The following is a 22958-nucleotide window of genomic DNA, read 5'->3' as shown; positions in this document are numbered from 1 at the left end:
ATTCCTTGGCTTACCTTGGCTTGGAAGCTATTACAACAAGGAGGTTCTCCTAGGTATGAAAGAGATCATGTTTAAACGAATGCCAGCCTTAAATTGCTTGAGATATACTTGGTGCTCAGCGAATGTCATCTTATTGAATTTATTATTCATTCTATCAGAAAGTCCCAATTCATTGTGGGTATAAACATGAAATGGTTTTATTTTTTCAAGTGATGCTCTGTCTTTGGGTAATGGGCTCCTCTGAGGCATAGTAGTGCACTTCCACAACTTTGAAGACACACATTTGTTAAGACGGTTTATTAAACATGTTTTAAGATTCAGTAGTATTTGTTTTTAAGTATTAAACTCATGCTAGGCCCAAATCTCTATCCACCCCCTCACATATACCAGTAAGCCCTCTGGCTCTAGGCTGCTTGGTACTGATAGTGATGGTGGGGACAGTGGTGGTTGTGGTACGGTAGTAGTGGTAGTGTTGTGGTGGTGGTGGTGATGCTAGTAGTAAAGGTGGCAATGGTGTGGTGGTGGTGGTGATGGTGGTGATGATAGTAGTGGTGGTGGTGATGGTGGTGATGATAGTAGTAGTGGTGGTGGTGGTGGTGATGGTGGTGATGATAGTAGTGGTGGTGGTGGTGGTGGTGATGGTGGTGATGATAGTAGTGGTGGTGGTGGTGGTGGTGATGGTGGTGATGATAGTAGTGGTGGTGGTGGTGGTGGTGATGGTGGTGATGATAGTAGTGGTGGTGGTGGTGGTGGTGATGGTGGTGATGATAGTGGTGGTGGTGGTGGTGGTGATGGTGGTGATAATAGTAGTGGTGGTAGTGATGGTGGTGATGATAGTGGTGGTGGTGGTGGTGGTGATGGTGGTGATGATAGTAGTGGTGGTGGTGGTGGTGGTGGTGATGATAGTAGTGGTGGTGGTGATGGTGGTGATGATAGTGGTGGTGGTGGTGGTGGTGATGGTGGTGATGATAGTAGTGGTGGTGGTGGTGGTGGTGATGGTGGTGATGATAGTAGTGGTGGTGGTGGTGGTGATGGTGGTGATGATAGTAGTGGTGGTGGTGGTGGTGGTGATGGTGGTGATGATAGTAGTGGTGGTGGTGGTGGTGATGGTGGTGATGATAGTAGTGGTGGTGGTGATGGTGGTGATGATAGTAGTGGTGGTGGTGGTGGTGGTGATGGTGGTGATGATAGTAGTGGTGGTGGTGGTGGTGGTGATGGTGGTGATGATAGTAGTGGTGGTAGTGATGGTGGTGATGATAGTGGTGGTGGTGGTGGTGATGGTGGTGATGATAGTAGTGGTGGTGGTGGTGGTGATGGTGGTGATAGTAGTGGTGGTGGTGGTGGTGGTGATGGTGGTGATGATAGTAGTGGTGGTGGTGGTGGTGGTGATGGTGGTGATGATAGTAGTGGTGGTGATGGTGGTGATGATAGTAGTGGTGGTGGTGGTGGTGGTGATGGTGGTGATGATAGTAGTAGTGGTGGTGGTGGTGGTGATGGTGGTGATGATAGTAGTGGTGGTGATGGTGGTGATGATAGTAGTGGTGGTGGTGGTGGTGGTGATGGTGGTGATGATAGTAGTGGTGGTGGTGATGGTGGTGATGATAGTGGTGGTGGTGGTGGTGGTGATGGTGGTGATGATAGTAGTAGTGGTGGTGGTGGTGGTGATGGTGGTGATGATAGTAGTGGTGGTGGTGGTGGTGGTGATGGTGGTGATGATAGTAGTGGTAGTGATGGTGGTGATGATAGTAGTGGTGGTGGTGGTGGTGGTGATGGTGGTGATGATAGTAGTGGTGGTGGTGATGGTGGTGATGATAGTGGTGGTGGTGGTGGTGGTGATGGTGGTGATGATAGTAGTAGTGGTGGTGGTGGTGGTGATGGTGGTGATGATAGTAGTGGTGGTGGTGATGGTGGTGATGATAGTAGTAGTGGTGGTGGTGGTGGTGATGGTGGTGATGATAGTAGTGGTGGTGGTGGTGGTGGTGATGGTGGTGATGATAGTAGTGGTGGTGGTGGTGGTGGTGATGGTGGTGATGATAGTAGTGGTGGTGGTGGTGGTGGTGATGGTGGTGATGATAGTAGTGGTGGTAGTGATGGTGGTGATGATAGTAGTGGTGGTAGTGATGGTGGTGATGATAGTAGTGGTGGTGGTGATGGTGGTGATGATAGTGGTGGTGGTGGTGGTGGTGATGGTGGTGATGATAGTAGTGGTGGTGGTGGTGGTGATGGTGGTGATGATAGTAGTGGTGGTGGTGGTGGTGATGGTGGTGATGATAGTAGTGGTGGTGGTGGTGGTGGTGATGGTGGTGATGATAGTAGTGGTGGTGGTGGTGGTGGTGATGGTGGTGATGATAGTAGTGGTGGTAGTGATGGTGGTGATGATAGTAGTGGTGGTAGTGATGGTGGTGATGATAGTAGTGGTGGTGGTGATGGTGGTGATAATAGTGGTGGTGGTGGTGGTGGTGATGGTGGTGATGATAGTAGTGGTGGTGGTGGTGGTGATGGTGGTGATGATAGTAGTGGTGGTGGTGGTGGTGATGGTGGTGATGATAGTAGTGGTGGTGGTGGTGGTGGTGATGGTAGTGATGGTGACAATGGTGTAGTGGTGCTGGTGGTGGTGGTGATAGTGGTGGTAATAATGGTGGTAGTGATGGTAGTGATAGTGGCAATAGTGCAGTGATGGTGGTGGTGGTGATGGTAGTGGTAATGGTGGTGGTGGTGGCAGTTGTGGTGGTGGCAGAAGCTGGAGTGGTGGTTTGGGCATGGCTGGCAGGAGTGTGGAGAGAGCACACCAAGTGGATAGTATGTGAGACACCTCTCTTCATCCCTCCTTTCTCACTGCTTCCCCTCTGGTGCTGGGGTGGGAAGTGAGTGGGAAAGGTAGAAGCAGAGGTCTTCTTACAGAATGACTTATGGTGAGGTAGTAGTTTCCACTCCATTTGTTGTGACTGAGTTACTGATTCTCTAACACTGATTGGTGCTTAACACATTTGCATTTTTGGTAGCAAGCGCATACGGATTCTCTGAGGTGCGTTTGTTGGTTCCTGTAAGGGTGCTAATAGGGACCTCGTCTTTGCATAGTCCCTGGCATTGGGGATCTGGCTTGGACTCCACAGCTATCATGTCTGCAGTCCCTGTCCCATTTGGTTCCCGCCACTTGCCTCTTGATGTTGGGGTTCCATTGTCTCTTTGGCCATTGTTCAGTGGAGTAGGTCGCTAAGGATCAGGCTCCTTTAGCGGTGTCATCTTGGCCCACAGGCATTCAAGAATCCTTGTTGCTGCCGATAGTGGAAATGCAGGTTGCCCCTCACAGGCAAACCTCTAAGATCTATCATCAGTCTGTGAAGCAGCATCAGGCCCTTTGCTAATCCAGTTCTTGATCCACTCTTAGATAAGACGCTAGCTCTAGTCCCTAGCTTAGTTGAGGTCGGGGGAGTTTGGGAATCCTCAATCTCTCTGATGAGCTTTCTTCGGCTTCCTAGAGGCAAAGGAAGAGAATAGCCTCATTTCAATAAAAGTGTAGCCTCCCAAATTGTGACCTCTCCTCTCCCAGGTCTTTCCTCCTTAGTTCTTCCAGAATGGTGGAGCCCTGTGGGATGGTATCTTGGCCCTCAGCAGCTGCAGCTGTGACTCAAAATGTGGGGATTTTCTGGATCTTCTTTTTCAGCAGTGGCTCTGAGCTGCCAGTTCTGTCACTCAGAAGAAGGCCATGTGCTTGCTTTCATTTTGTTACCCTAAGCAGAAATAGAAAATGAAAGGGTTGGATCAGATGGTCTTGAACATCTCAACTAACTCTGAGATATGAAAATCACTTGCTAAAAAAAGAGGATGAAACCTCGAGAAATAGTTTTGCTAAAGAAAGTGTAGTATTAGATTTTATAGGGCTGGGACTACCAATACATTAGGTAATGCTCCAAATATAATCAGAATAGGTGGCTACTTGAATAACAGCTTTTCATTTGTTGGGTGCTCTAGGCTAAGATTTATGCAGTCTCTCATCTTTACAACATACTGCAAGGGGGTGTGGTGGGGGGTGGGGGTGGGTGGTTACTATCAACTCCATTCATTCCATGGATGGGGAAATTGAAGTTCAGAGAAGTTAAGTGGTTGTCCAAATTATGCAAACCTCTTGACTAACAGCATCAGGAGCGTTATATTCTCATTCCAACATTTGTATTATGCTATACAAAATACTCTTCCTAAATGTGTAAGGGTAGTCTAAGTTTATTTGGTAGCAAATAAACTCAAGTACACAAACTCAGCACAATAGAAGTTGATTTCTCTCTCACATGACAGCCCTGGGCAGTTGTTCAGGTTAGTGGGTGGCTCCCCTTGAAGACAACATGCCAGCTCCTTTAATCTTGCGACCCTGCTATCTCCTAGCAGGGCTGTTTTTTAAAAGTTAAATTTACAAAATTTAGGTATAATTTAGATATATTAAAATTCTGTCTTTTTAGGTGTACAGTTCAATGAATTCTGACAAATGTCTACAGCTGTGTAACCACCATCACATTCAAGATATAGAATATTTCCATTGCTTCAAAAAGTACTCTTGTGCCTCTTTGTAGACAGTCTCCTTCCTTCCTCACCAATTTCTGTCCTGATAAGTTTGCCTTTTCCACAGTGTCATTTAGATGGAATCACATAGTAAATAACCTTTTTTTTTTCCTGTGTAGATTTTTTTCTCTTTAGCATAATCCTATCAGGGTTTCTAAACTCTTTGTGTCATGGGCCATGTTAGGCGGTCTGGTCAAGCCTCAAGATTTCCTTCTTGGAATAATGTTTACAAATGCATAAAATTAAATATTAAGATGACATAATGAAAACTATGTTGAAATATAGTTTTAAAAATATTAAAAGATCTAATTTGTCACATATAGTATATGTGCTTTTATTTCATGCTTAAATAATAATTAGCAGTGGATCTAATTATTACTCTAATATCACAGTAGTGATGAGAATACATTGTATTTTGAGATGTCTGCAGCAACTGTAATAAAATATGACAGCACTGGTGATTTTTATTGGTTAAAGAATCAGTTACTGCTCATCACACTGTGCTTTGTTGCTTATATTAATAGTGAAAAGAAATGCTACATCCCAAATAGAGATCAGTGAAAAAAAAAGTAAAGATTTTTCTCATCTAAATCATAGAGTCCCTGAATTCTATCTAGAGAATTTCTGGGGTTCCATGTGCCCCAGTTAAGAATTCCTCTTTCTAGGGCCCTGTTATCACCTACAACCAATCTAAGAAAGGCACCGAGAAGCAGCTGTGGGAGATTTTTCTGGGCCTGGCTTGGACGTAGCATATGTCATTTCCGGTCACATTCCATTGGAGAGAAGTCAGTCATAGGACTCCACCTATCTGTAAGAAAGTCTGGCAAATCTAGTCTATCTTGTACCCAAAGATGAGATGAATGGATTTTGGTAGCTAGCTCATGGTATCTGTGACACTAACCTTATTCTGTTTAGCTGTTAGAGGATACCACCTAATATGAGACCATCATAAGATGGAAAACGCATGGTTTTGTACAGTTTAATGATAATATCATTTCTTTAATGATAAAGTAAGTCTGAAACTCAGGACACAAATCTGGATCTTCTCACTCCAAATCCTATACTCTTTGCAGGATGTTTTGGTGTCTCTTATGATGACACATGATTGAAGAAATACCACAAAGGTCTACTTGTATGAAAACATTGTTCCCTTTTCTGTGGAGTCCCTGCACCTGGGGTTTAATGCTCTGTGGCTGCTGTCTTAAAACTTCAATAATTTTATATTTGATTTTGTGTTTTGCAAGTGACGTCTGATAGGACAACGGAGCATTTGCTGGAGACATGGGGCCTAGACTTACACAAAGTGCTGCCTCCCTACCTCCCCTGGACAGGTTCTCTGGCTGCCTGCTCTCCAGCCCCTGGTGCCCTAGTCCTGCCCTGCTATCTCCTTCCTAGTCTCACCTATGACCAGTGCCACCCTTTGCCTGGGCCAGGAACCAGGTCCCGGGTGCAGGTGCAAGGAGGGCCAGAATCTGGTGCATGCCCTGTGGTATCTCAGGGCAGGACAAGGTGGCAGATGTCTCCATCACAAGCTTGACACCATTTCACATTGTGAAATGCCACAACCCATTTCACAGGTGACTTGGTGGAAGCCTCTTGAACACACCCGATACAGGCACTGAGTATATATTGACATGAAAGTGACAGTCCTTTGGGGTTGCCTGTTGCCCCGGGGTTGGGATGCTGACCATGGGACCCTGCATTTTCATTTTGCACTAGACCTTGCACATTATGTAGCTGACCTTGCCTGAGATTCCCAACTAAAGCCACTATGCTGAATTATATAACAGGGCCATCCCCATTGTCTCCAGAAGTTCTTTTTTTTTGACACATAGATTTACCTAGAAGGTATGGAAGGATCCTGGGTAACTCCTTTATCTGTTTTCCACTACCACATTCGTATGGATCAATTCATGATTTTGCTAATTGTGATCAAAGAAGGCATCTTAGTCTGATCCTGAGGAAATCCAGGGCTGTCAGATTTCTGCAAGTAAACTCATGATAACAAATCCTGAGTGGTAGAGGCAGGCTGGGCCAAATTGCAAGGCTGAGGCGGAATAGCTAGAGGACCTCAGAGGATCCTGGCTGGGAAAGGCAAATGAGACACAGTGAAGTGCCCCAGGCATGCTGTGCAAGGAGAGGAGACGCAAGAGTGGAGGGAAAGGGGATAGGCAAAAAGGGAATTCTCCTTTGCCTGACAACTTTGCTTGGGCTGAGCTTTGCTTTGAAGATTCTTAACCTTGAGGAAAATGGCGGCTAGAAGGTGAGGTGTGTATCAGCAGTGTTCATATGCACAAATCTAAAAGAATCTTTGAAGTTTGGCTGGTAATTTTGCATATTCTTCTATGACAAGTAGTTGTAGCTCTATTGGTATTATGTTACCTCTCACACAAAAACAAGCCAGAGTAACTTATAGACACATAATTGTGCCAGACTTCTGGTGTTTTTCTACTTCAGTATCAAGAAGAAAAATAAGCAGGAGGACTAGAAATTGAAACTAGAAGTTGTGGTTGCTATACCACTATTCAAAACCACTATTTTACTTCCTTTTGTATAGCCATACTTTCTCAGACAAGGCATTACTGTTTTTAGCAAAAAGGTGTTTTGGGTTGGATTGTGTTTCCGCCCCCAAGAAATTTATATGTTGCGTTGTGAACCCACAGTATCTGAGAATGTAACATTATCTGGAGATAGGGTCATCGCAGAGTAATTGCTTAAGATGAGGTTATACTGGAGTAGGGTGTGTCCCGAATTTAATATGACTGGTGTCCTTATAAAACTGGGAAATTTGGACACAGAGATACATACAAACAGGGGAAATACCATGGGAAGATTGGAGTTCTGCTTCCACAGCAAAGGAACTACCAGAAGCTAGGAGAGAGGCCTGGAACAGATGCTTCCCTAGTGCCTTCAGAGGGAGTATGGCCATGCTGAGGCCCCTAGTGTCCAAAACTATGAGACAATACATTTCTGTTGTTTAAGCCACTCAATCTGTTTGGTGTGTTGTATTGCAGCCCCAGAAAACTAATACAGTAGGCAGAAGTATTGCTGAATCTGTAAGATAAGAAGTCATATTTCATAAAGATTCTCCATTTTATTAGGAAGTGACTGATTCAAACAAGAGAAAAGAAACAGGAACCATGTGTCACTAAGGTATACAGAATAAACCAGCAATTTCAATAATATAATCCGCCAGTAGATGACTCAAAGAACCCTAAATCTTTCTATTTTAGTTACAGTTCTTAAAGAATCACAGAACCCTCTGTCTGAAAGGGACAAAGAAATCCAGTACTCCTGTCCTCTCTATTTCCAATACACATAAATATATTGAATATTTCCCATGAAAAGATTCTATGATCCTTCTCAGAAATTTTTCTTGCTGGTCATTTGAACTTAGTTATTCCATATCTACAGTTTATACACACTTTCTCCCCAAAATGATTCAAAGTAGTTGATGACCCTATTTCCCTCTAGTCTGGAAAGTCATAGCCATGTTGGTGGCTGGATCAATAATACAATCTTCATTAAACCATTTACAGGGACCAATGTGACTCTTCTTGCTATGAAACCAGGTAATAATTATAGGAGATGTCTTGATATTGGATTTAATTCAACTTTATTGAATCATATATTAAAACAAACACAATGGGAAGATTCAGGGAGAGAAGGCGAGATGCATAAAGCCTCCGTATTTTCCAGTTCATGCAGCAGCAACTAGACTCCTCCCGTTCGAGTCTCTCCCTTTATTAGTGAGATGTGCAGAGCCCCAGACCACAGCTGAGCAACTATGTTACTTGAAGATAATCAATATATAAAGTTAGGATATAAAGGAGCTGGATTCTTAACATCATTCCTTCACAGCAGCTGGAGATTATCGTTGCTTCCCACCCTGCTTAAAACATTTATAGCTAGCAATCATTAAAATAATACATTTGAATCTGTCCCTTAAATCATGAGTTTTATTGTCTTCCCCCTCTGAAGCTTAGCCTTGAGACTCACTGCAGTGGGAATGAGAGAATAGTTACTTGACTTCTTTCATCATGAAACTAGGCTTGGGCTACAGTTTATTACCTAAATTCCTTTAGCATATCAAGAGCCAAGCCTACTCACCTGAGATCATTGTGCCTGCCATAGTGCAGAGAAAATGTCCTTTTCTTGTGTGACAGCCAGCCCATGAAGCTTGCAGCACTGGCTTGGATAAAGATACAATGTGACCAGTGATTTTTAACCCAGAGTCCCATTTTCATAACTAATGTTTTATAATACCTCCTTTCTGATTCTGAAATGAAAGTCATAGGTAACAGAAATTATCTCTACATATAATTTTCAAAAGTCAATATAATAACCTAAGCCTAATACAAAAGAGACATAGAGGGAAAGCAATTTGTTATAAAATAATAAGTCTTTCAATGTGTAAATGCCTGGGCATGTCTAGACTAGAAGATATAATGAAGCAGTTAGATGCTTCTCTCTTATAATGAAGAAGTTTGAATTTAAGAGAAGTAAGAAACTTCTGTATAAGAAATACAAGAAAATGAAAGAGCAGAAGTACAATGGAAATGAAAATGTAAACTAGAATTAGGATATGTAATAAAAGATCAGACTTATTTGTATGTGATAAGAGAAAGAGGGGAAATAACCATAAAGGATGAAGTGTGGATAACAGCTGAGACAAATTACAGACAGTTGAAAAGGAGAAAATGAGGAAGTATGGTATTTGTACAAATGAGTTTGGTCTTGTTTGTTAGTACAATGTAAAATGAGTCTCTTTATTATGACATTGGACAGATTGTATCACACACACAGAAAACATATCTCCTGTCTTAAAATCCTACTGCATTCCATTTTTGGTATTTAAAAAGACTTTGGATACTATATCCTTAGATAGGCAAAGAGGAAGAAGGCAGATTGAAAAAGAAAATAACATCAGAAGAGGCTTCCAAAAGGGTTGCTTGACAGGCTTCTGGGAACAGAGTCAAAAAAGATTGAAAACCAACAGACCATTAAAAATTACTTAATTTTAGTAATTAAGTAACTTTCACAACATAGGTAACATTTTATACAACATTAAAATATCTAAGTTGGAAATCATATAAAATATTTTTAAACAACCCTTATTGTTAACATTCAATTATAGTTTTGGGTTTCTAAGTCTATTAAAAGTAGTCTCAAATTCCATCTGATACATATTTGCATCTCACAGCAACAAATGCAGACTGATAAAAAAAAGCATGTTGCATCAGCAATTCAAATACCATGAGGGCACTGCCACTGGTGATGAGGTATTCTGAAATAATGAACAAATCTTGCTAAGCTTCCAAATAAAACAAGGTATAATTGACACACAATTTAGATGGTGGTTGCATTCCTTGAATTCACTGCATATTAAAACCATGCAAAAATACTTCATGATTCCATGTAAACTGGAGTTAGATTCTAGGCTCAGAAAATGATAAGCAATGTTTTCACCTCTATGAAAGTCTAGTGAGATATTCAAAAGTCAGCCATGATATTTCTTTAGAGAAAGTATACAAATGGCCAATAAACACATGAAAAGACGCTCAACATAATTAGCCGCCAGGGAAATGCAAATCAAATCACAATGAAAAAAAATCACAATGAGATACTACTTCACACCAAGTAGGATGGCTATAATAGAAAAGACAGACAACAACAAGTATTGACAAAGATGTGGAGAAATTGGAACCCTCATATGCTGCTGGCAAGATTGTAAAATGGTGCAGCTACTTTGAAAAACAGTCTGGCTTTTCCTCAAAAGGTTAAGCATAGAGTTACCATATAACCCAGGATTATGCACCTAGGAATATACCCAAGAAATGTCCCCTCAAACACTTGTACTTGAATGTTCATAACAGCATTGTTCACAATAGCCAAAAGTGAAAACAACCCAAATTTACCAAGGGATGAATGGATAAATAAAATGTGGTATATCAATACAATATTGATGTATTTTATCAATATTTTTATGTATATCATCCAGCCATAAAAATGAATGAAACACAACGTGGATGAACCTTGAAAACATGCTAAGTAAAAGAAGTAAGACATGAAAGGTCACATATTGTGTGATTCCATTTATATGCAATATGCAACATAGATCATAAAGGCAGAAAGTAGATTTTTGGTTGCCTAGGGATAGAGAGTTCAGGGGAAATAGGGAGTGATTGCTAATAGGTACAGGATTCATTTGGGGGTGATGAATGTTCTAAGATTCTGGCGATGGTTGTGTAACTCTGTGAATACACTAAAAACCATTGAATAATACTTTAAATAGATGAATTGCCTGGTATGTGAAATGTATGTTGATAAAACTGTTGCTAAAAAAGCATAAGACACAATGCTGCAAGGGATGGTACTAAACACCGCGAGACATCTGGTATCCCTGAACCTGTTCAACTAAGTGTTAGTCACACTTCCCAATCATTGTGCCAACTAATAATACCTCCACAGAGTTCCAAAACACTCCCTAGTGAGAATCATTGAGACATAAAAAAAATTATACCAATTTTGGTGGACTAGAAGGGAGGAGACAGAAATGAGGGTGGGAAGATTGTTGAACAAATTCTCATCTTTGTTCCGAGCCCTTGAAACTCTAAATGGAGAAGAGATATGCTGGCCTTCTCCTAACCTCACCAATTGTGGAAAAATATATTAGATAAATTGAGGAAAGCATCACAATTGGATGAATTATCCTTCCACTCACTGTTCGGGATCCCGGGAGGAAACCGTAGTGCAGGGCAGTCCTGCACCCACTTGAGGGAGTGCATACCATAGTTAAAAGGGTTATGTGGTGTGTTCTGTAAGAGAGAGGTTTAGTTTGCATTCCTGATTCTCTCTCAGTTCCTGTGTGGCCTGGATGCTGAGTTTAGAGCTGTCAGGGCTGCTATGGATGGTCTGAGCCAGGAGCTAGATAGTGTATGTGGCAAACACACAGGTGCCAGCATGATCCCAGGAGAGGCTGAGCCTGGACCATGGGGCAGTAATGGGCTCTAAGCAGAGTGAAAAACAGGCCAGAAATTCATCTAACATAGATGTTAATAGTGAACACTAGCAAAAGATCCACATGACCCAGAAATTCCACTCCTAGGTATACACCCAAGAGAAATTAATATATACATCCATGTAAAAACTGACACACAATGTTCATGCCAACATTATTCATAATAGCCAAAAAGTGGAAACAACCCAAATGTTCATCAATGGATGAAGAGATTAAAAAAAGTGATGTGTTAGTACCATACAGTATTATTTGGCATTCAAAAGAAATGAAGTAGTGATGCATGCTACAACATCGGTGAACCTTGAAGGCATTAGGCTAAGTGAAAGAAGCCAGACACAAAAGGCCACATATTCTATGATCCCATTTATATGAAATGTCCAGAATAGGTGAACTCATAGAGCTAGAAATCAGATTAATGTTTGCTAGAGACTGGAGGAAGAGGGTAATAGAAAGCAACTGCTAATGAGTACAGGATTTCCTTTTGGGGTAATTAAAAGGTTCTGAAATCAGATAGGGGTGATGGTTGCACAGCTCTATAAGTGTACTAAACCCCACTGAGTTGTTCATTTTAAAAGGGCAACTTTTATTATATGTCAATGATATCTCAATCAAAAAGTGCACACACACATAACAACTCCACATTTTGTGTGCACATTTGAGTTTAGTGAACAAATCTATGCATTTGCTACATACTCTGATGTTTTTACTTTGCTGTTAAGATAAATGACCTCTGTACATGGCCTATAAGGGTCTTCTTGATCTCATCCCATACCATGCACACTGTGCAGCAGTCACACTAACTTTCATTCTTTCATGAAGACTTTTGAACTTGCCAGACCCTCTGCCTAAAACATTCTTTCTACTACACTTTAATTGGGCAATTCCTTATTTCCTTAAGCAAGCCTTCCCTGACCTCCCTGGCAGGGTCAAATCTCTCTGTTATACCCTCTTCTAGCACCATATCTCTTAGCACACCACTGATCATATTATGCATATTATATTTGGTGATTTTGGATTAATATCTGTCTCTTCAATTAGACTGTAAACTCCTTGAGGGCCAGTTTAACCATGTCTGGTTTTGTTTACCCATACATACCCTAGAACAATATCTGACACATAGTGCCTAATCTATGGAAATCAGTCAATATTTATTAAATGAGTCAATGAGTGAGTTATTTTTCTCCTTAGTCCCTATTATGCCATTTCTGAGTTTACTTCCACTTCTGTCCATTTGTGCCTTCATTCAAAAATGTTCACTGAGGCTGGGCACAGTGGCTCACACCTGTAATCCCAGCACTTTGGGAGGCCAAGGCGGGAGGACTGCTTGATCAGTCTGGGCAACATAATGAGACCTGTCCCTACAAAAGAAAAAAGAAATTAGTAGGTGTGGTGGAGCACGCCTGTAGTCCCAGGTACTCAGGAGGCTGAGGTGGGAGGATTGCTTGAATATAGGAAGTCAAGGCTGCCATGATTGTGCCACTGCACTCTAGCCTCTGGGTGGCAGAGCAAGTTCCTGTCTCTAGAGTATATATAAATATATATATATATATATTTTTTTTTCATTGAGTACCTACCACATGTCAGACTGTATGATTGCCTGTGACTGATTAAATGATAACTGGTCTAATCAACTACTGTTAGGTAGAAGGAATCATTTTACCTGCAAATGATTCTGGATGAGCCCTGGCAAGTATACAGGAATTCATCTCCTTAGCATGTGACTGTGTATATGGCAGAAACTTAAGCCTTCATGGACTATCCCTATGGACTCTTCAGTATATTATTATTGATAATGTTAGTCAACTGAATTATCTAATTTAACCTTGAAAGTTTTTTTTCTAGCTCCTAACCTAATCTTACTTCCAGATTTCTTGCTCAACTGCAAATTTAGTTTTGTAGCAAATTAAACTATCAGTATATGTAAGAACTAGATAAAATAACCACAAATGTTTCAAATCCTGACCTAGTCATGTATTACCTATATGAAGACTGCAAAAAGCCAGCTGATTAACTTTCATCAGTGACTTTTGATTATACAAATAATTGTATTCTCTTAATGAAATCATATTTTAGGCAAATGATGTACTCTGTATAAATGAGTCATAGCAAAACAGATTCTTACATATTATGCATATTTGTACTAACTCCATGATTATAAGCAGTAAGGTATTTTTGGTAGAAGTAGAGGTTCTCCAATTATGTAAATTGGACACTTCTGGGTTGATAATCATGAATTTTCTGCTGAGTGTTTAATAGAAGGAAAATGCTTTTTTCTTTTAAAAATTATTTTGAAAAACTCATCATTTTTAATCAGAAATTAAATTAATGAAAACCTATGCTAAAAACAGCAGACTTCATATCATCTGTAGGAGACAGCAATTATACTAGACTATAAATGCCATGAAGATGGAGATCACGTTTTTTTGTTGTTGTTCACCATTATAGCCCCCAAACTTTAGTACCATGATTGGCATATAGTAGGTGCTCAATCAATTGAATTGTGTACTTGATATTTATAGAGGATAAACTAACAATGCTTGATCTCAGTGTTGGTGTTAACAGGTCAAGTTGCTGGCTTGTGTCTCAGTTAATGAAAGAAACCTCAGTACAAGGTATATTCTAACTTTGAATTAGGAAGATCAAAACAGTAAGTCTGACTTCTTATTGCATGGTTCATGTGAGAAAAGTTTATTCAGATTTGTTATATTTCTACATATATGAGTTCAGAGGCATGAAAGTTTGGTTCAGTTACCAGTCTTATCCCTTTCATTTTTGCACACTGTCAGGGTCGGAATTAACTTTAAAGCCACCCCTTTTTACTCCAAGTTCCCATCAAGTGTTTGAATCCCTTTCACCATACTTCTACTAATGTCCTGGCCAAAGTCTGAACATTTCCTAGTGGTGGGAAACTTAACACCTCCTGAGGCAATCCATTCAATTATAGGACAGCTTGGTCAGAAGATTCTTTATTCTGTTGCACTGGAATTAGTATTCCTGTGCTTCTCACACCCCAGCAAGGATGACTATATAGAACACATTCCTTTTCCATACAACACTCTCATATAGAGTTGAAGACTTTGCTGGCCAGGCAAAATCTCCCTACTTCATGCGAACATTCCATGCAGGGCATGGTTTCAAGTCTCCCTCTCCAGGTCCTCTCCCAGTGTGAATGTGTATCCATTTGTTTATATCTCTTTTAAAGTGTGGTGTTCGGACAGATCTCAGTATGTTAGGTGTGGTTTATTTGCAGCAACCATGATCCTTGCCAAAATACTGGGTTTGTAGATAGCCATGTGCGTCTCAGACATTTTATTCTGGGTGCATAGTGACAATTTCTATGAATCTGCAACAACCTCCTGTGTAAGTAAAGCTAAAGAAAGATTGGAGAAATTCCAATCTGATTCTTTCCTAGGTCACATAAAAAACTACTGGAGAGACTATGTAACTCCTTTTATCTCCATGCCCAGGGAACAAATGAAGGTTAAAATAAATCTGGTTAATGCTTTTGCTTTGTTTTGGTTCATATTTCCCTAAGTAAGATAATGGATATAAAGTGTCTGGCCTGGTGTCTCAGACAGAATAGTGACTCAACAAATGTTAATTAGCTTTTTCTTTCTCTTAATCTCATATGTATGTCTATATATATGTACATATATGTACATATAGGTACACATCATATATGTACATATAGATAGACATATATGTACATATATAGGTACACATCATATATGTACATATAGGTACACATATATTAATGTGTAAATATCACATATATGTACATATATATTTTTTGAGACCATCTCACTCTGTTGCCCAGGATGGAGTACAGTGATGTGATTATAGCTTACTATAATCTTGAACACCTGGGCTCAGGTGATTCTCCCACCTCAGCTTCCTGAGTAGCTAGGACTACAGGAAAGTGCCAGCATGCCTAGCTAATTTTTAAAATTTTTATGTAGAAATGAGGGTCTCCCTATGTTGCCCAGGCTGGTTTCAAACTTCTGGCTTCAAGCTATCCTCCAGCCTTGGCCCCCGCAAAGTGTTGGGATTATAGGTGTGAGCCACTATGCCCAGCCTGTCTTCATATTTTTTCTTTGATTTTTTCTGTCTCTTTTAAACACAAAGATAATGTAGGGATGAACAAGTGGACTATAAAATATCTTCTGTAGCTGCTTTTAATTATTTGAAGACAAGACGTCTTTGTTTTCTTTAAGTGAAATCCTAAGGAACAGTTAAGTGAAATACAAGTCTAGATATGTTTCAAACATATCCAAATAAAATATAGCACTTTCACAATATTTATTTTTATTTGTATAAATTTAAGGGGTACAAGTGCACTTTTGTTATACGGATATATTGTGTAGTCTTGAAGTCTGGCTTTTAGTGAATAATCTTTAAGACATTAATTCTATTTACCTAGCTGACTTGAGCGTTATTTTGTATCTTCATTCATTTGGCTGGGTTATGTGTTTAAAATGAGTTTCTTAAGACTAGAAAAACAAGAGTTTAAAAAAATGAGGGGTTTCAATGATATATTTTCACACCTTCTTGAATTATAGTTGTCAGTTTAATAACTGATTAAGAAAAGAGAACTAACATTGATAGGGGAATTTTTAAATATCCTGTAATAGTTGTTCCTTAAAAAAAATCTTTTGAGAAACGTAAAGCTATTTCGTTCCCATAAATGAAACTGCCGTTAATGACAGCTAGGGTACATGGTCTCTTCTAGCAATGAGATCATTATAAACACATTGAACTTTGACCCACTTTTTTTCAAAGGCATTTATTTTATAAATGAGAGTGACACTAGATTTAGGTATTCAGCCACAAAGAACCAAGAAGAAAATGTCATTCTATGCCATTGAAAACAGTGCTATTAACTCCAGCATCTAGGTGTTATGGGATAATTTAGTACTGCCTGGCATCACAGGTCTTGCCAAGAATGTGGACACTATGGATTCTGTGGGGCTTTCTCCTAACTAGATAAAAGCAAGTCTGCCTGAGTGGAGGAGGTAATTTCCTGTTGTTCTTTTTCAAAATGCTCAGCGATCTACCTTTTCTTTACTCTGTATATGAAGATCACAACACTGAAAATTGCTTTCTAGTCTGTTGACTGTCTGTAGCTGATGACTTGAAAGTAGAAGTAACACTTACCAAGCTCCCTGACTTTTTGTAAAGTACCTTCGTATGCTCTGACTCTAGAGATTTCTCAGATTCAAGATGTACAACTTTCATCTGAATAGAATATAAAGAGTTTGAGAAAAATGAATGTCAGTTGAAAAAGATAAAAAAAGATCAGTTTGTAAATCAGGGTACTACTTGAGAAATTATTTAAAATATTAGAGAGATCATATATGCATATACCAGACATCTAATTAACATTTTAATTTTGTTGTAGGTTATGGTCTGGTACGCAGTAGTCTGTGTGTTTAACCGGAATTAAGACTTGAGATATGGGTATGAATTTTTAACTTTTCACTCAGTTCCTATATGCCAAAAGTGAATATTTTTTTTTTCTGACACTTTGTCATTAGAGATGAGACATAATCTCACTTTTCCAGATAAGATTTCAGATTTGCTGGTTGAGAACAGGATGTGACTGAAGTTAGAGTAGCAGGTTCATGCATATAAAAGAGCTGACTTCATTCTATTCCACAGTCTTGAACTGCAGCCTTTTTCTCAGTCTTGCAAGTAAGTCTCCTTGGCCATAAGGAGGAGCAGTTGAGAGAGTCAATGAAAAACTGAAAATGCCTTTTGATGATATGATATCAAATACAAAGCTCTCCAATAATTACCTATTCAAATAGAATCACACAGCATTTACAACTTATGATTTAGGATAAATTACCCTGCTTATATGTAACAATAGATAATCCATTAGTCAGGTGTCTTTAAGAAATAAGTCTTGGTAACATGATACTATTTACTTGGAAACAAACCCACATTATTATCATGAATTATTATTATCTCTTCCCTAATTCAAGTGAGTTTAAAAACTGATGCTGCAAACACTCCTTCCCTGTGTCCAAAAGCTGCTGTTGTCTACTAAGAACCTTATAAATTCCATGGCTTCAGTCATCTCTTGTGCCTGGCTTATGTGATTATCATGAAAAAATACACCCCTTACATGCCTCCATTGTTAGGCTGGGAGCACTTCAGTAATTAGACTAGAAACCCCAGGAGCACAGGAACTTCCTGTCTTATTTATGGATGTATTCCTAGGACCTAGCACATAGGCACTAAGTAAATTTTTGTTGAATAAAGGGAAGAGACCTTGTCTTACTCATCAGTTTCGAATGATGTTTGGAATATAGCAGATACTCAGAAATATTGTTTGAATGGATTTACTGATAATTATCACAGGGTAATGATATGCTTTTTCTAACTTTATCTTACATACTAGTATAACAAAAGGTAGTTTCCAGTTATATAATTGATCATTAATTTCTAATTATATTACAGATTCAATTCAATTCAGTTTACTCTTTTGCTTTGACCCTGATAATGTCTAAAACCTAAGTAAGATGATCAAGATCATTATTTAAAAGGAGTTTCTGTGATAAAGCCGTTGTTTCCTCCTCATAAATTACTTGTTAATAACAAAAGGAAAAATAGTAACTATGCAGTGGAGACACTAAATAACCCCTTAAGCCAGTGATGAAGATTACTATCAGACATCGCTTGCCTCTGGATGTGATACCTCTTTTAAATATGCTGTCAATATTTTTTCATTATCCCAATAGAAATGGAAAGTCATTCACTCAGGCCCATGCAGTAACTTTCAATGATTGCCTGTTATGTGCCAGGTACTGTGCTAGATGGTGGCAAAACAAAGGGGAATATGTTTATTGAGGAAATTGAGACTAATGGGAGAGTCAGATATTTAATCAGAATGATGTAGTACAGGAGCAGGAGGATGGAGAAATTAGTTGTCTGTGGGAGCTAGTTTCATAGGAGTCACATCTGAGGTGGATCTTTAAGGGTGGAATAAGAGTTCTCCAGGTGGAGGGGAAAGATATCTCCAGGCAGGAGGAGTAGCATGTGTAAAGGAACAAAGCCTTGAAAAATTCAATAATCATGTCTAATTTTATGCCAGTTATAGTTCAGAGGCATTAAAACTGAGTTCAGCTACTTAAAAATACTTCCACTATGAAATATTACACACATAATAAAAGTGCATAAAACACTATCAGCTTACTGAATTATTATAAAGCAAATATGCATGTAACAATCATTGAGGTCAAAATCTACAAAATGTCTAGTAACCCCAAAATCAGTACCCCTCCATTCAATACCACTTCTCTTCCTCCAAAGGTAACTATTCTTCTATTATTTTAATAGTTGCTTTAGAGTTATAGAAGGTAGTCTACCTTCTAGTGATAGACCACTTTGCATGTGGTATAAGACACTATTCTGATTTATTCATGTCTTTACATTTATTTATTTTGAGATGGAGCTTGCTCTGCCACCCGGTCTGGAGTGCAGTGCGCAATTTCGGCTCACTGCAACCTCTGCTTCCTGGGTTGGAGCCATTCTCCTGCCACAGCCTCTGGAGTAGCTGGGATTACAGGCACACACCACCACCTCCCTGGCTAATTTTTGTATTTTTAGTAGAGATGGGGTTTCACCATGTTGGCCAGGCTGGTTGCGAACTGCTGACCTCAAGTGATCCACCTGCCTCAGCTTCCCAAAGCGTTGGGATTACAGGCGTGAGCCACCATGCCCGGCCCAATTCATGTCTTTACTATTTAGAAATGCATTTCTATGCAAATCAAAACCACCATGAGATACCATCTCATGCCATTTAGAATGGTGATCATTAAAAAGTCAGGAAACAACAGATGCTGGAGGATGTGGAGAAATAGGAATGCTTTTACACTGTTGGTGGGAGTGTAAATTAGTATAACCATTGTGGAAGATAGTGTGGCAATTCCTCGAGGATTTAAAACTAGAAATACCATTTGACCCAGCAATCTCATATATCCAAAGGATTATAAATCATTCTACTATAAAGACAAATCCACACGTATGTTTATTGCGGCACTATTCACAATAGCAAAGACTTGGAACTAACCCAAATGCTTATCAATGTTAGACTGGATAAAGAAAATGTGGCACATATACACCATGGAATAGTATGCAGCCATAATAAAGGATGAGTTCATGTCCTTTGCAGGGACATCGATGAAGCTGGAAACCATCATTCTCAGCAAACTAACACAGGAACAGAAAACCAAACACTGCATGTTCTCACTGATAAGTGGGAGTTGAACAATGAGAACCCATGGGCACAGGGAGGTCAACATCACATACTGGGGCCTGTCAGGGAGTGGATGGCAAGGGGAACAAGAGCATTAGGAGAAATACCCAATGTAGATGATGGCTTGATGGGTGCAGCAAACCACCATGGCACATGTATACCTATGTAACAAATCTGCATGTTCTGCACATGTATCCCAGAAATCAAAGTGTAATTTAAAAAAAAGAAATGCATTTCCAAACACTAGTTAGTTAAACATTTTAACAGGTATAAAACATACAGAGAATTATGCACAATCACATATGACAGCTCAATGATTTACCATAAAATGAACATGGCACCATCACACAGCTATTGGAGTAGAACATCACCAATTACCCAGAAGCATTTCTTGTGATCTTTTCCAATCAATTACTGTCACTTTCTTCTTCCTCACAGGAATAAAACCATTCATTAGTTTTGTGGAATCATATAGTCTATGTGTAGAATTATACATTATCTGCATATTTTGTGTTTAACTTCTTTTATTCCACATTGGTTTTTTTAAGATTTCATCCACTGTTTTGTGTAGCCATACTCTTGCATTTTCATTGATCATATTCCAGTGTATAAACTTAACATAATTTATCCATTCAGTTGAAGAACGTTTGAAATGTTACTAGTTTTTGGATGGCATCAATAAAGTTTCTGTGAAGGTTATTGTACCTGTTTTTTGGTGTTTATGTGCATACATTTCTGGTGTGATATATACCTTAGGAGTAAAATTACTGGGTCAAAAGATAGTGGCATCTTCACATTTAGTAGATAATGTCAAAACAGTTTTGTACACTCTCATCAGCAATTTATGAGTGTTCCCATTGCTCCACATCCTCTCAATAGGAATTCCAAATCAGCATTTGGAATTGTCTTTAATTTTAGCCATTCTGCTGGGTAATAGTGGTATCTCATTGTGATTTTAATTTGCATTTATTTGTTAGTAAGTTTTAACATATTTTCATATTTTTTAACTTACAGAAAAATTTAAACATATGCAAAATAAACAGAATAGTATAATAAATCTTCCTGTACTTATCACACAGCTTCGACTGTTATCAACATTCTGCCATTCTTGCATCATCTATATAGCCACCCATATCCACTCCCACTCTATTACTTTTTACATTTTTTAAAGCTAAATTTGCTTACATTGAAAAATGTTAGTGGTCCAATTTTAACAAATGGATATACTTATGTAAACAACAGCTCTATTATCTTCCCCTAAAATTCTCCTGTGTCCCATACTCCCTCCCCACCCAGTTTAATTAATTTTTGCTTTGTTGAATTTCTGCACAGGGTAAGAATCTAGTGTGTTTGGAACATAAAGTGTGTGAAGTTGTGGCAGGACCAGGTTTAATAGTATTTTTTTGTGTACTGTATTTTAGGTCCTGCTGAGTGCTTTCTTCATTAACTGATTTCTCAAGAGAGGGTCTCATTAGAGTCATAAAACTTGTGAGTGATGGAGATAGGATGCTCAGATTTTTTCTGACTCCAAAATACAATCTTTGTACTAATGCTTTTTGTTGATTTGACTTATTAGTCTATGCAGTTGGCAGTCAAAAGGGATTTTGAAGTGCAGAGTAACGTCAGGTTTGTTTGGACTATAATTCTGTTGATAGTGTGGAATATTGGAGTGAGGTAGAGATCAGTGGTAGGGAGAGCACAGAGGTGTTTATGGCAATGGTTCAGAGGTGAGGTTTGGGACTAGGAGACTGATGGTGCATATGGAGAGAGGAAACTGTATTTCTTAGGCCTTTTTGAAGTATAACCAATAGCTTATGGTTCCAGGTTAGATGTTGGGGATAAGTGAGAAGAGAAACCTTGTACACAGGTAATTTTCATTACTTTGCATCTTTGCAGATGCTCCTCTCTATAATTCCAAGGCTTCTACCTTGGGTGCCCGAATCGATAGCAACACTGTTATCAAAATCTGGAAGAGGAAGAACAGGTTTGGTGAGAAGATAAATTCAGTTTTGGTCTGGCTAATTTTGACATGCCTGGGGAAATTCAGATGGTCTGTCTTATGGACAGTTACAAACAGAATTTAGAGCCTCTAGAAACAGGTCTGACCTGGAGATAAAACTTTAGGAATCATCAGAATATATATGTAACTGGAAGCACAGGCTCTGGTCTCAGACAGATTTAGGTTTAAAGATCTAGGTCTAGCTCAGACACTCATTGTCTGTTTCCTTATTGGTAAAATGGGATATCTAACCCAGGATCTTTGTAAGGATTTGATGGAAAAATAAAGAGCACTTAGCATGTTGTCTGAGTTCGGTAAGTGACAAAATTATCATTAGCTATTATTAGATTGCAATACAGCTAATATTTTTATTATTACTGTAATAGCTAACTTACTATAACAAAAGTCCCTTTTTTCCCCCATGGAATTTGCTTAAATGCTACATGAAATGCATTTCAATGAAAGATCTGTAGGGTATGGTTTGATAGCCACAATGGCGCATGGTGCATGCATCATTGTGTCATTTGGTAGGCAAGACCTATGAGTGCCTTTAGCACAGGGAATGGAAGATACAAAGCCATGTCAGCAGTTTTCTAGTAAGCAGCTTACCTCCAGGGTAGCAACCCAGTTATATCCACTCCCTACCCTCCTTAAAACAAGCATTTTAGGGAAAGGATTATCTTCGTTTTTCATGTTTTGTTGTTTGCAAAATACTTAGGTGTTATGTTCTACATAATTGATAATAGATCAACAATTTAATTTTTCCCTGACCCTTTCTACAATCTCAGACCCTATCTTGGCTCATAATTTGGTTTCTGCGTCATTTTGGATTTAGTTATGTGTGGTAAAATGCCACATCATAATCAAAGTTGTCAAAATCTGGACCAGAGTACATAGGTCCTTTAGGAACTATAATTGCTTCTACTTGATGTTAGGTTCTTATGCTGTGTTTTAGTGGGATCTGCTTCAAATAGATGGAAAACTAAGAATGAATCTTAAAACAATATTTGATGAGAAAAGCAGTTTCAGTGAGAAAACTTAAGGAATCTTGAGGCATCACGCTACCTGACTTCAAAATATACTACAAGGCTACAGTAACCAAAACAGCATGGTACTGGTACCAA

At 39.2% G+C, this 22958-nt stretch overlaps 1 protein-coding gene across 1 annotated transcript; it reads right to left on the bottom strand.

Annotated features, from left to right (window-relative positions):
- Positions 1 to 624: 624 nt before the first annotated feature.
- On the bottom strand, positions 625 to 8686 carry LOC129041588 (uncharacterized; the record flags this gene model as incomplete). Its single annotated transcript, XM_054497076.1, has 5 exons — positions 8665 to 8686; positions 3254 to 3475; positions 2671 to 2763; positions 1933 to 2588; positions 625 to 1389 (listed from the first exon to the last, which is right to left on the bottom strand). Coding segments are annotated over exons 1-5 (1758 nt in total), but the record flags the coding sequence as incomplete, so codon positions are not given.
- Positions 8687 to 22958: the final 14272 nt, after the last annotated feature.

Source organism: Pongo pygmaeus, chromosome 6 (genome assembly GCF_028885625.2).
Source record: "Pongo pygmaeus isolate AG05252 chromosome 6, NHGRI_mPonPyg2-v2.0_pri, whole genome shotgun sequence".
Classification (NCBI taxonomy): domain Eukaryota; kingdom Metazoa; phylum Chordata; class Mammalia; order Primates; family Hominidae; genus Pongo; species Pongo pygmaeus.
The sequence above is the reverse complement of the archived record's forward strand: the minus strand, read 5'-3'. Positions and strand labels throughout refer to the sequence as shown.